The following is a 12,960-nucleotide window of genomic DNA, read 5'->3' on the forward strand; positions in this document are numbered from 1 at the left end:
TCTTGTCTACTGCCTGCATTGTACATAACAGAAAATTGGAGAAGTGAAATGACCCATCTTCCCTGTGACAGAATCAAAAAGTAGCACACCCTGAACTAAAACCTAGGTCTCCTGACTTCCTATGCAACATGCTTGTTACCAGGCCACTTTGACTCTGGCTTGTGCTCTGGGAAAACGTAGGACCAGGTCCAGGAGTAAGTGGCAGTGTTTCCTACCTTCAAACAACAGCCTAAAATTCTCCTTGGGATTTCTCCCCATTTTTCATCTTGCTCTCTTAACTTTATAATATATTACCTATTCGGGAGCTTGGGAATGAAATTGGAGCCCTCAGGAAAAAAGTCAGTACCAAAATGCAATTTTATTAATTCACTTATCAACATTTATTATTTTGACTAGGGGACACTATAAAAGCAAACTTAAAAAAAACTCACTGTTAATTTTCTCATGAGAATAAATATTTTTAAAAAGCTAGCTCGGTCAAAAATGCCTATTCAGTAGGGCATTCTATATCCAGATTTTAAAATTATACTTACCAGGGTTTGTTTTGTTTTTTCCATTTCACTTATTAACTGTGTGCTCTCATACATTAGAAAATCCAGTCTGAGTTAGGTAGCATTGATTCTTTTTCATTGTGACTCATGGTTACTGACAGGTGGGCGTGCATATTCTTTGTATTTTGAATAATCCAGTGGGGAGATCTTAATGCTTTAATTTTTCAGGAAAATGAAGAACATTCTTTTCATATAATTGCCTGAAGACTAAAAACTGAACTACACTGAATCATAAAGAAGATAAACAAAACAACTGACAAAAGTATTCATCTAATTTATAAATTCAAAAAATGAAGTTCATAATGCAATTTGACAAATACAACAGATAATCCATATTTTTTTAGAAAAACCTCAGTTTGGGTTTTAATTAATCGCAGAGAGAATGCAAAGATTAGAAAAAGGCAATGAAAGTTGTGTGCACATGTACATACAGGAGACTCACAGGGGAAAGTCTCTCTGGATCAAAAGAATTACTTGTGTGTGGGATGGCATGAAGCTACCATTCCTTTGGCTACAGCTAGTATGGAACTATCCCACATCAGAGCATTTACTCAGGGGAATAGGACCTCTGTGAACCTCAGTTTCATCTATATACTGAGATTATGGAACTAGATGACCCCTGATTTCCCTTTCACCTCTAAATTTCTCCTGGATTAACTATTTTTATATATCCTTATTCGAACATTTAAACCTTTAGCAGTTCAGCTCCAAATTAAAAAGCCAGAGTAGCTCAATAAGTACTTATTGGTTGAATGATTAAATCTGGCCCATAAAATGTGTGTTAATCAACTCAGCTAACAATATATAGGTTATTTCAGTTATTTTCAGCCAAAGATATTTATCATATCTGTGGCATCTCGTACTGAAAGCTTTATGTAGTGAGAATGAGTAATAGCAAAACGCTGCTTATACTAATAGGGAATTAGTGTTTGATCTTTTCACAGTAAAGTTTTCAGCATAAGCATTTGAAGGAAGACTTTGATATTGATTGTGAGCTTCAAATTTAAGCATGTCTGAACTGAAACGGGTTCTTTCCAGAGCCAGAGCCCTCTGTTCTTATTCCTTTCCTCTTTCCTTACTCTTTGCTCTGGCATGTAAATATTCCTGTACAGTTCTTCAGGGATCTGCAAACTAGAAAGGCAAGAAAAAAAATAAAAAATAAAAAAAGTCATACATCTTGTTTACAGCCTTGTCTAATCCTATCTGTGAGGGTAAAGTAAAAAGAGAAATGTTTTTATCTGATAGGTTCTAAAATCCGAAGTTTTTAAAACATTGATCAAAAACAGCAATAAGACTGATGATGTTCCTTAAATGTAGTGAAAAGATGTAGTTTTGGTGCAGTTATTTTGAAATTCTTAACTTGAGACCATAAAACTTTTTTTTTTTTAATGTAAACCTGTTAGTTAGCTTCATGCTTGAAGGATTATTTTAGAAGCTATGTCATCATATTTTTCCACCCTTTTTTCAGCAGATTATATTAGTTTTGATTTTTTGCTATAGATAGAATCTCTATGATGCAGGATCTTTTTGAAGATTCCTTTTGGGTCCTAAGATGTCTGCCCATCTCAAATTGATGGGTGCAAGTTGCACAAAAAAACTAATTTAATGATCTTTTTTAAAAAGAAAATATCTTCTATTTCAGCATGGATTGCATTTTATTGACTGTCATTTTTCTTCTTGCTCTCTTTGTAAAATCCTCCCCACCAAATATAAGTATCAGTAAACCCTGGAAACCAAGACTGACTAAGAATTTGGTGGCAAATTAACACTTCCTATCTTTATAAAAATGATAATAATTTTGGGTTTTTGCCAGTCTCATTTTAGTACTAGCTCTGTGACTTCTGAATACTAGTTTTTCTATAAATCAAAAATAGAAATTACCAGCCCCCATCTCCCATTTTGTTGGGGAATCCAAGATCCAGAAAAATTAGGTGATGCACCCAGGCCCCACACTGAAACCATAGCAGAGCCCGTGCTAGTATCCAGGTGCTAACCAAGTCCAGTGCTACCTCCAGCTCACCAGTTTGCACCAAAGAGCCATTTAAGTATGCTTTTTGTGATCATTTGCCTTTCAGCACATTGTCCAGGATGTGCTACTTAGAACTTAACTGTTCTTTAGAATGATTGGTGACATTTCTCCTTCATTCTCTTAATAGTATTAATTTAGCAAGCTAGTTTGGAATTTTATTACATACTTACCATTTTAGGTAGAAAGATGTTCTCTTTGAGAATCTGGATTCCTCCTCCCGGTAACCTCTCTCCATATCTCAGGAGGAGATAACAAATCAAACATTAAGAATCAGGATTGACTCAGGCTCACATATGATTTCATTTAAAGCATCAACATGTTAATTAATGGTTTCACCCAAAACTATTTTGTAGTTGTGCCCAAGGTTGAGACTTTATAATATTTGACATAGTTAATTATTTTCCAACCATATAAACTAATAGAATAGGATGGAGTACTTTACAAGCACTTGAATATTCAATGGCTTCTCATTAAAGTGCCTCAGGTGTATTTATTAATATTGGATTGATTCATTCACTTATTAACTGAACATTTAATGAGTACCAGCTACTTTCCTGGATACTAGATAGACATATACAGCAACAAAGAAGACAGTCCATGCCGTGTGAAGCTTACAACTAGTGGGATTGTCAAAAATAAATAATTAGTTAATTTAGGATGTGATAAATAGTGGAGCAGAAACTAACAAGATGACATGATGAACATAAATGATATGGCTTAACTCTACATGGGGTTGTTAAGAAAGACCTCTCATAAAAGGGGACGTGGAAGCAGATTCCTGAAGCTAAGAATGAATGAGGCATTCAGAGAACTAGAAAATCAGCAAAGACAGACTAGGGAGCCTCAAGATAGAAAGGTCAACTGAGAATATAAATGTCCTCCCATACACGACTCATAGGAATACTGTGGTGATAGCAATAAATTTAAATACAAAATGGCCTAGTGTGGAAAAACAACAACAACAACAACAACAAAAAAAGCCTAATCTGGATATTAGGATATGTGTAAGCAATGAAGAGAAATGGAAGTCTTTTTCTCTATTTTAGAAAGAAAAGAAAATTACTTGGGTATACAAGAGAGTCCCACAAGGAAGCATGCAGAGACCCATATCTTGCTTCCTGTAATCCAATGTTGCCTGTGTGATGCCTGTTGTCAGTGTAGGAGTTCACAGAAGGCGAAGATCTCTTTGCATCTTTGAAGTTGGGACTTAGCCAGAGCCTAAAGAATGAGTGAATTTGGCCTGACCAGCAGTGGCAGTAAAGGGTGTTTCAGGGTGAGAGAACTATGTAAGTATACTAAGGTGGCACCACCAAAACAAACAAACAAACAAAAAAGTAATTATGCAAAAAGAGATGTGAACTAAGCTTATTGTGGTAATCAGTTCACAGTGTATACATGAATCAGATCATTGTGTTGTACACAATGTTACATGTCAATTATATCTCAAGAAAGCTGGGAGGAAAAATTTTTTTTTTTTTAAGATAACTAAAGTGGACTGAACTTGAATGAGTGCTTGCGAGACCATGATGGCTGGAGCTGGAGCCAGAGTCAGTCTTTTGAGAATGGAAGATACTAGATTGGTCTGATTCATAGAAGTCATTGAAGAGTCAGTATATCAGGTTTTTATGGTTTTTTGGTTTTTTGGTTTTTTGTTTTTAGTATATCAGTTTTAACCTGATGTTTTAAACAAGAGGGAATCATTATATTTCTTGAACAAGAAAATTGTGCCGTAAAAGAAGAAATTTAGTAATATAGATACAGATGAATAGAGACAGGAGGGAAAATCCTAGAGAATGGGATACTAGGTAGGAAGAGGACTTTTTTTTTTTTCTTTTAATGCTATCTCTGTACTCAGTGTTGAAAATGAAGACTATGTTCATATCCTGGAAAGGGAATGGGCTGTATATAGGACTTTTGGGGAAAATGAACATTGACACTTGATAACTAAAGAGTGATAAATCAGGAGTCAAAATGCTTGCTCTCTCAAGCCCCAGAGACTGGCCAAACACTGTCAGTGATGGAACTGGGCAAGTTTGACTGGAATAGTAAGTGATTATTTCATCGTGGACATGTTATGTCTCAGACGACAAGATACCCAAATTGTGATGTGAGCACACATGTAGAGAAGTACAGAACCAGAGCTAACATGGAAAGTTGAATTAAGAAATGCATATAGGTGATGAGAACTGAGGACTTAGCTCTTGAGAATGAATACTATGACAAGAGTATGTGTAATAGGGTCACAGTACACACACATACACACACACACACACACCACCACCACCACCACCACCACCACTACTACCACCACCCCCGAGTAGAAGGTACCAAAACAGCAGTGGGATGAAAGCCAAGACAAGAATTTCAGGCAGTAAATAGGGAAAGTTCTTAGGGAAATGGTGCTATCATTATCCCCATAATGATACAACTAACCTTTTAATGTGGTGACTACATGTCCTAAGGTCTTTCGATATAAAAAAACACATTCCCCTCCACAACCTTTAACATAACAAATGCTCTTGTTATCCCCACTTTATAGATGAGAAAGCTTAGCACAGAGAGTAAGCAATTTGTCCAAAATTACCCAATTTGAAAAAGTTGGAACTGAGATTCAAACACAGGCATTGTGTTTTTCAAAGCCTGCCTCCTTAACCTCCCACGCCATATGGTTATAATATCCACGATGGTATTTTAATTGCTTCGTTTGACTTCCATCTTATGTAAGTTTCTTGAAAAGGAGTTAATTAATTAACAGTTTAAAAAGTAGAAACTAGGAAGTCAACAGATGGCTGGGCTGTGATTGGATAGTCACTTTCAGTAGAAGAGAACTTGGAATTCTCTAGGGTAAGGGAGACAAAGGGAGGAATATATCTTTTGGTCTATTTTTTCTTCTCCTCTCCTTACATATACTGTTAGTTGTTGAAATGGGAAAATTGTCCAGTTTAAAGAGAATGGGGAAAAAAATGATACCTCTGTTTTCTAGTGCTCTTTCTATGGTATAAATGTCTGTGTCCTTGTTTGTATGCCAGGAATGTTAGTCTAAATTATCAACCAAAAATTTACATGAAAATTCATTACTTTCTTAATTTTCATTAATAGATGAGAGAATGAAAAAGAGTAAGGTTTTGAAATAGTGTCAACATTGGCATTACTGGAGTGTGTTCAGTCTGGAAGCCCAAGTGCCTGGATTTGTCTGTGGGGAGGCTCAGGACTTAGAGCAGGAGTTATGGACTGGAACCCTTTCCTCTAGAGAAACAACACAGTAGGTTTAAAGAATACTTTCCCACTGACTGGGAGAGAACTTTGTTTCCATTTTCCGTGCTTTTCAGGGTTTCCCCAGCCTTTCTCACAGCTCCATTGTTTAAAGAGGAGGCAAGTGGAAATAGTTGAGTTCCTAGTACACCATGCTCATTCCTACAGGAGAAGGGGTAAGGCACTTGCTTGCTGTCTCAGCTATCACAGGGAAAGCTATACCAGGTCTTCCTTCAATGGGACTGTGAATGGATGTCATCCAATTACTCTTCCTGAAGCACAATCTGCTCAAGTGAACTGGCTGCTTAAAAACTTTCAATCTTTTCCCATTTTAACAGAGTAAAATTCTTAGCTTCATATGTATGACCTTCCATGATTCGGGCCCATGCTGTATATTTCCAACTTGGTTACAAGTATTCCTCTCTTTTTTGGCCAGGCGAGCTGACCTATTCCATTTTGCCTACGTGCCCCCTCTTGCCTGTGTCTGTTTACACTGATGCCTCCAGGGATGCCTCCTCCCCTTCCTACTCTAATCTCTAGTATCACTGGCCCCTGACATGCTGCACAGCCTCCTCATCCAAATGTTCTCTCCACCGTGCAGCCTTACCAAGCTCACAGAACTCCCAGATGATTTTATTGCCAGTCCTCGTTTTATCTACATTTTAGATATTTATGTGCATATATTATCTTCCTTATACATTCTGGGCATAATTTGTACCTAATTTAACTTTATATCTTCCATTTCACCTACATTTAACATCAGAGGACGTTTAACTGCAAAGAGCTGAGGGGATATATAGGTTACTTGTAATAAATCATCTTTTTAAAACTTCTTTCTCTGGGTCCTAATAAAAGTAAAGCTGGAAGAGGACCAGTTCTTCCAATTTTCAGTCCAGAACTTATCCCTAACAGCATTGGTTCTGCCCCTGGCTTGCATTTTGGAATCACCTGACATCACCTGTGGTGCTTTAAAAAATTCTAATCAGGGAGCTCCAACCCGTAGAATTTAGAATCTTAGGAGTGCAACCCAGACATCAGCATTATTCAGATCTCCCAACATGATTCTAATTGTGCAACCAAGATTGGTAATGAATTCCCCACAGCATGAGGGCCCCTAGACCATTCTTGCTTTGCTAGGCAATTCTGTTAATTTGAGACACTTTTTTATCTTTTCATATGAAGAAAATTTTAAAGTCGGAAGGTGCTAAATGTGAGACGGTAGTATAACACTTTCTGTTTTGCTTGCAGCAGGAACTTACGTAACTGTTTAAACTTTTCAGATATTTCGAAAGAAAGCGGTGGAACTTGGGGTAAAATTGCTACCTGCATTTCATACTCCTTCTGGAATACCTTGGGCATTGCTGAATATAAAAAGGTAAAACTCTTCATTTTAACAACATATTTTTGAGATTGGAATATGCAGTACTATGCTTTAACTGGATGGATGATTTCTTGCATGATGTCAGTGACTGATACCATTGGCAGTCTTGGCATCTGTCCTTTTCCAGTGTTCCTTGGCCTTAGATGGTCCCTGTCATAGGACAGCATGACCCCAACAGGGTCATCCAAGCCAAACATGATTTGAGGTTTTCTATTTCATGGTGATGCTACATTTTGTTTCTCTGTAGACCCCATTATCTTTAAAATTGTCATCAAAGCATTTCACTTCCAAAGAATCCAGTTCCTAAGAGCACTTACTTCAGTTAAGCTGCTGACAGGATATTGCAGAGCTAGAACCGTGGACTAATCAGATCTCCCATGTAAGGAGCTGGCGTGACAGACACCGGGAGCACCTGGGCTGCCCCGCCCACAGTTGTAAAGGACGGAAGGGAATTGCCCTGCTGACCCAGATCAACAGACCTTCTCAGGCCATTTGGGTGGAGAATCCTGTTATGCCAAGTCCATGGGAATTTTGCTGCAAGTAAACCTAGGCTAAACAGACTTTCTGGTATTTTCCCAGGGAGTAGTTTGAATTTTCATGATACCTTGAACATTTCATCAATATACCATTTTATCTTAATCTTCCTTTTTAATTCCATCTTTACCGTGAGTAATTAATTGCTTATGTACCTCCTTGTGGTGGTGGTGGTGCTGCTGCTGATGATGATGATATGATGGTTTTATCATCATAAAATATGAATCTTTGTTCTAGGCTCTGTGCATGTATTACCACATTCAATCTCACAATAACCCAAGAAGGCCATTATCTCCATTTTACTAATGGAAACTAATAAGGAACTTGTTTTGAAGGGAAATTAAGTAATTTGCCCAACATCATACTGTATGTAAGTGGTAGAGATAGAATATGTACTTAGACATTTATACACACATTGATACATAGACACAAATTAAACATCTTTCTTGGTTTAGAAATGCCAAGAGGGGGTGCCTGGGTGGCTCAGTGGGTTAAGCCGCTGCCTTCGGCTCAGGTCATGATCTCAGGGTCCTGGGATCGAGGCCCGCATCGGGCTCTCTGCTCAGCAGGGAGCCTGCTTCCCTCTCTCTCTCTCTGCCTGCCTCTCTGCCTACTTGTGATCTCTCTCTGTCAAATAAATAAAATCTTTAAAAAAAAAAAAAAAAGAAATGCCAAGAGGATGTACAGGGTAGTTTGGCAGGATTAATGTCCATTTATTTTTAATTATTTATTTTAGTGACTTTCTTTCCTAAAATTCATCTTAAACAATCATGAAATTACTTATTTGGTTAATAAATCAGTTAAATGTCAATCTTTGTTTCCATTTGTGGATTTATATATTGATACCTTGAAATCACCCTGTTATGTGTGTGTGTGTGTGTGTGTGTGTGTGTGTGTGTGTGTGTGTGAGAGAGAGAGAGAGAGAGAGAGAGAGTGAGTTTGGGCCAGGGGTGTCATTGAGCAGTGAGGCAGGGAGAGAGCACACAGCTAGGCCAATGTGAACCTGAGGTAGTTCTCTATTATATGATGTGCTGTCTCGGGATCGATTTTTCCCTTTAGGGATCCTGTGGTTTTCTCTGTCACCCTGAAGGTCAGAGCATACGCTGCAGGGACTTAAAGCAGGAGCGGGTCTCTGCTAGGCCTGGAGGCAGTATTGTGTTTGTTTGGAAGCCCAGGATGGTTCATGTAGATCACCTATAATACCATCCATGACTTTGGACTTTGTATTTTTCTGTTTAAAAATGTTTTATTTATTTATTTGACAGACAGAGATTACAAGTAGGCAGAGAGGCGGGCAGAGAGAGAGGAAGGGAAGCAGGCTCTCCGCTGAGCAGGACCCTGGGATCATGACCTGAGCCAAAGGCAGAGGCTTTAACCCACTGAGCCACCCAGGCGCCCTGGACATTGTATTATAGACCATGTTCTGACCTAGAAATTACTCTGCTACCTGAAATGAGACCTGCTTATGAAAACACTGTGCACATTTAACACTTTTTTTCCCCTACTTGTCCTCTGAGAAGCATGATATGGGCACAATAATACACTGAGTTAGGTGGTTATCAGGAGACCTGGGGCTCGGTATTTTGCAGTTCTTGGGTGGTTTGAGAGCAATCATTTCCACCCGCAGGAATATTTGTAAAGTGCAATTATGCTACTTTAGTAGTTGTTTTGTGAACCTTTACAGGTTTATAGGCCACTTTGAAATTCTATTGAAACATGACCCTCTCCTCATAAAATGCACATTCCTGAGTACATATATTTTTACACAATTTCCAAGAGCTGACTTACCGTCAGAGACCACCTGGAACCTGAGAACCCTGAGGTTAGACTACTGGACTGGGTGATCACTCCAACCTTCTACTCTAAAAGAGCTGGTTAGTTCATATTAATTCCTGGGAGGTAATGAAACTAAATAAGGCCCTACTAAAACTAGCAGAGAGAGATGTGCACCGAGATCTTTGCAGAAGCTCAGCCAATTATTGTAAGGTGCTGCTATCATTCCGTTAGTTCTAGCCTCCCTTAAAATAAGCATAAGAAATTAGATTATTCTAAAGCCTATTTAATTTTACTTAGTGTTTATTTCTAACAGCCAAGACGATTTTCCCTTAAATCTATCCTTACTCTACAGTGGAGCTGTGTTTCAGTACATAAAGGACTACTTCTCAAAACTATTAAATACTAAATTGTCTGTTAGCTTTCATATCTATACCTCTTGAAAATTCATTAACTAGGACATTATGGGTTTTTAAATAAAAACCTTATTTTGAATTTACAGTATTTTACATTGGAATTTTCTAATTTCAAGGATTACAGGATAGTTGTATATGATAAAAACTAAAAACTAATGAACCATTGTACATTACATGTACTCTCTAATGTTTTCATGTCAAACTAGATTATTAGGTGACCCTTTGACATGATGGGAACACTTTTAATTTCTTCCTGGCATTCTGTATGAATTTTTTTATTATCTATTTTATCCATTCTCAGTCCCATTTGCTAAATAGCAATGACCTATCCAAATTCAGAGAATAAGCCATGGCAAAATTAACAGCACTATAAATCCACTAAAATTCCTTATATCCCTTTGCCCAATTGAGGGTTCTCATTGAATCCATTCTCCCTCCAGCAGTGAGATCAAAGAATCACTCCCAGGAGAGGAAGACAGAGTAAACTGCATTTCAGAATGTGCTTTTCCTGTCGACATGTACATACATGCTGTTTCCTCTGAATATCTGTATTTTTATAGTATGGGCCAGAGGATAAGGGACAGCTGGCATGGAATTTCTTTTCTAGTTTTTTGAAGACTGTCACCAGTAGAATTTTCAGAAGAAAGAAGAAAAAAATATGTCTGGCAAAAACATATTTTCTTAATTATCTTCTCAGAATGAGGGAGTGTCTGTGGAATGATGCCCATAAGAAAAAAGTGCTTGAGGATGCTTTTTAGAAGAGCAGCGTACTCACTGTTGACTGGCTTTGAAAATTTTGATAATAATTATAATGGCAGAAATATAGAATATGCTGTCTGTAATAGCACAGTTCTCTTCCCTCTCAATTTTGAAAATATGGATGCAGCTCTTTGCCAATATCTATATGTTTAAAAAAATGTGAACTTTATGGTTATCTATTTACATCTGCCTAGTATTCATATTATTGCCTGAAGATAATTGGTTTCTTTACCTTTTCTTTGTAAGATATAAACATTTATTTTAGTCCCTGCTGTGATGAAGTTTCCATGCTAGGTTCTGGGAAGATGTTCTGTTTCTCTTCACTTTATTTAAAAAGATAACAGACACAGTCTTTCCCTTAGGGTATTCACATCCTGGTTGGTAAAGCAGAATGTATATTTTATATGTTACTATATTATACACTCACTCATGTAATTGACAAATGTAAGATGGTCTGTGCCAAGGAGAGATAATAAGTACTCACCGAGTTGAATTTAAAGCAAGCAGTAGTTTAAATTGGAGAGGTTGATGCATTTGGAGCCAAAACACCAATAAGCCAAATTGGATTTCAGCATTTGTACAAACTGAGAATAGCAGAAAATCTAAATAATTTACTCATATGCTGCATTAGGAATTCTGTCCCAAAATCTGTTCAGGAAAAAAAAAAAAAATATATATATATATATATATATACACACATACATACATACACACACACATATATGTGTATATATATAAAATTATCTCTTTCACTACATCTGTAATCTTAATTTGAGAGCTGCTGTATTGTTATAAATTAATCAGAATTGTGACTTAATAGCAAGTGATAATTTGAACAGACACCTAGTGTTATACACAGGACCGGATTCAACTAACATACTGGCTTCACCAATAGGATAGTAGAATAAAGATGCATAAGTTATAGCACACCTCTGTTAAAAGGAAAACATTGCCTTTTTAATAGATTAGATTTTTGGTAGAACTCAATTTTTCCAATGTGGAAATGTCAAAATTTGATGTCCAATCTTATTATTACTGTGAACAGGAGGCCCTCTGCATTCTTTTGTTTTATTGTACAGTAGAAAAATCACCTGTGTGGTTTGTAGAATCAGGCATTTCACTATTTCCATATTCCTGGGTGTAATTCAAGCGTAGGTAGAGTAAACTTATTAGATTTGGGGTTTTCTCCAGTGTATTCTTAATTTAAAATAATATAGTTAATGTTCCCATTATTCATTTCTATCACAAGGCATACAGTCTGGGCATTCCTAATAATTAATCTGTCTTTCTTGATAAATGAGTTAGTTTTAGCTATATACTATTTTATCACTTATTTCTCTCTGTGGATTTTTCTAAACTGACACTCACAGCACTTGCCTGGTGGTTATATTAGGTTAGTGGAACTGTCTACAGTGTATGCTTTTGTGGCACACATCAAGGAATGTGCTGGAAGTGACTGATCTCCACTCCAGCTCTCATTAGTCAGCAAGGTGATGAATGAGCACAACTCCCTCACCTGTTTTTATTTCCTGCTTTGTAAAGTCTTATTTACTGACTACTCTAATTACCAACACAAATGCATACTATATCATTAGTTACATTGCAATTTGTATTATTATTATAATTAAGTTGCAAATTGCTTTACTTTGACTGAAATGGGACCTTAATTAAGAATAGTACATAGCTTAATGTTTTCTAATAGTGAAAGATTATCGTGTGTGAAGCATGTACTATGTATATTGTAACAAAAAGCAGTAGCCCCCTTATTGCATGTAATGTTGGTGGTGTAAAATGCTTAAATATTAATTATGGTTGGTTTTCATAGACACAAATTATGAAAGACCATCTAATTAGGCTAGATATCTTTTAAAATATTTTCCTTATGTCTCCATTTTATTTGATAGTTGAAATATAGATGTCCACATTGTTAAATTTATTAAATCTCAAGATAAAGCAGAATATAATTATATATTTATATAATATATAATGATATTTATTATTATTATATAATATATTATTATATTATATATGTAATAATATATATAATATATATAATAAAGTATATATATACTTTAACATCATAAGAATTATATTTTAAAAATCCAGAAACACATTTTTTAGCATGAACCCATCAAACTCATTTAATGATTTGCTAATATTCTGAAACAAATAACACTTAGTTATGTTTTAAAAGGTTGTGCAGAACTGATACGGCCTGAATGTAAAATCAGGGCTATGTCTTATACTCTGTCTTTTATTTATATG

At 36.4% G+C, this 12,960-nt stretch overlaps 1 protein-coding gene across 2 annotated transcripts in view; it reads left to right on the forward strand.

Moving 5' to 3' along the window:
• The window catches only part of MAN1A1 (mannosidase alpha class 1A member 1), a 163,698-nt gene that overhangs the window by 87,537 nt on the left and 63,201 nt on the right, over positions 1-12,960 (forward strand). For both annotated transcript variants that reach the window (XM_004740101.2, XM_045071262.1), the window contains exon 6: positions 7,113-7,207. In XM_004740101.2, coding sequence (XP_004740158.1) covers positions 7,113-7,207 — 95 coding nt within the window. The remainder of the gene's footprint in view (positions 1-7,112; positions 7,208-12,960) is intronic.

The sequence above is a fragment of the Mustela putorius genome, unplaced genomic scaffold (genome assembly GCF_011764305.1).
Source record: "Mustela putorius furo isolate JIRA1106 unplaced genomic scaffold, ASM1176430v1.1 tig00003983_pilon_pilon_pilon, whole genome shotgun sequence".
NCBI lineage: Eukaryota > Metazoa > Chordata > Mammalia > Carnivora > Mustelidae > Mustela > Mustela putorius.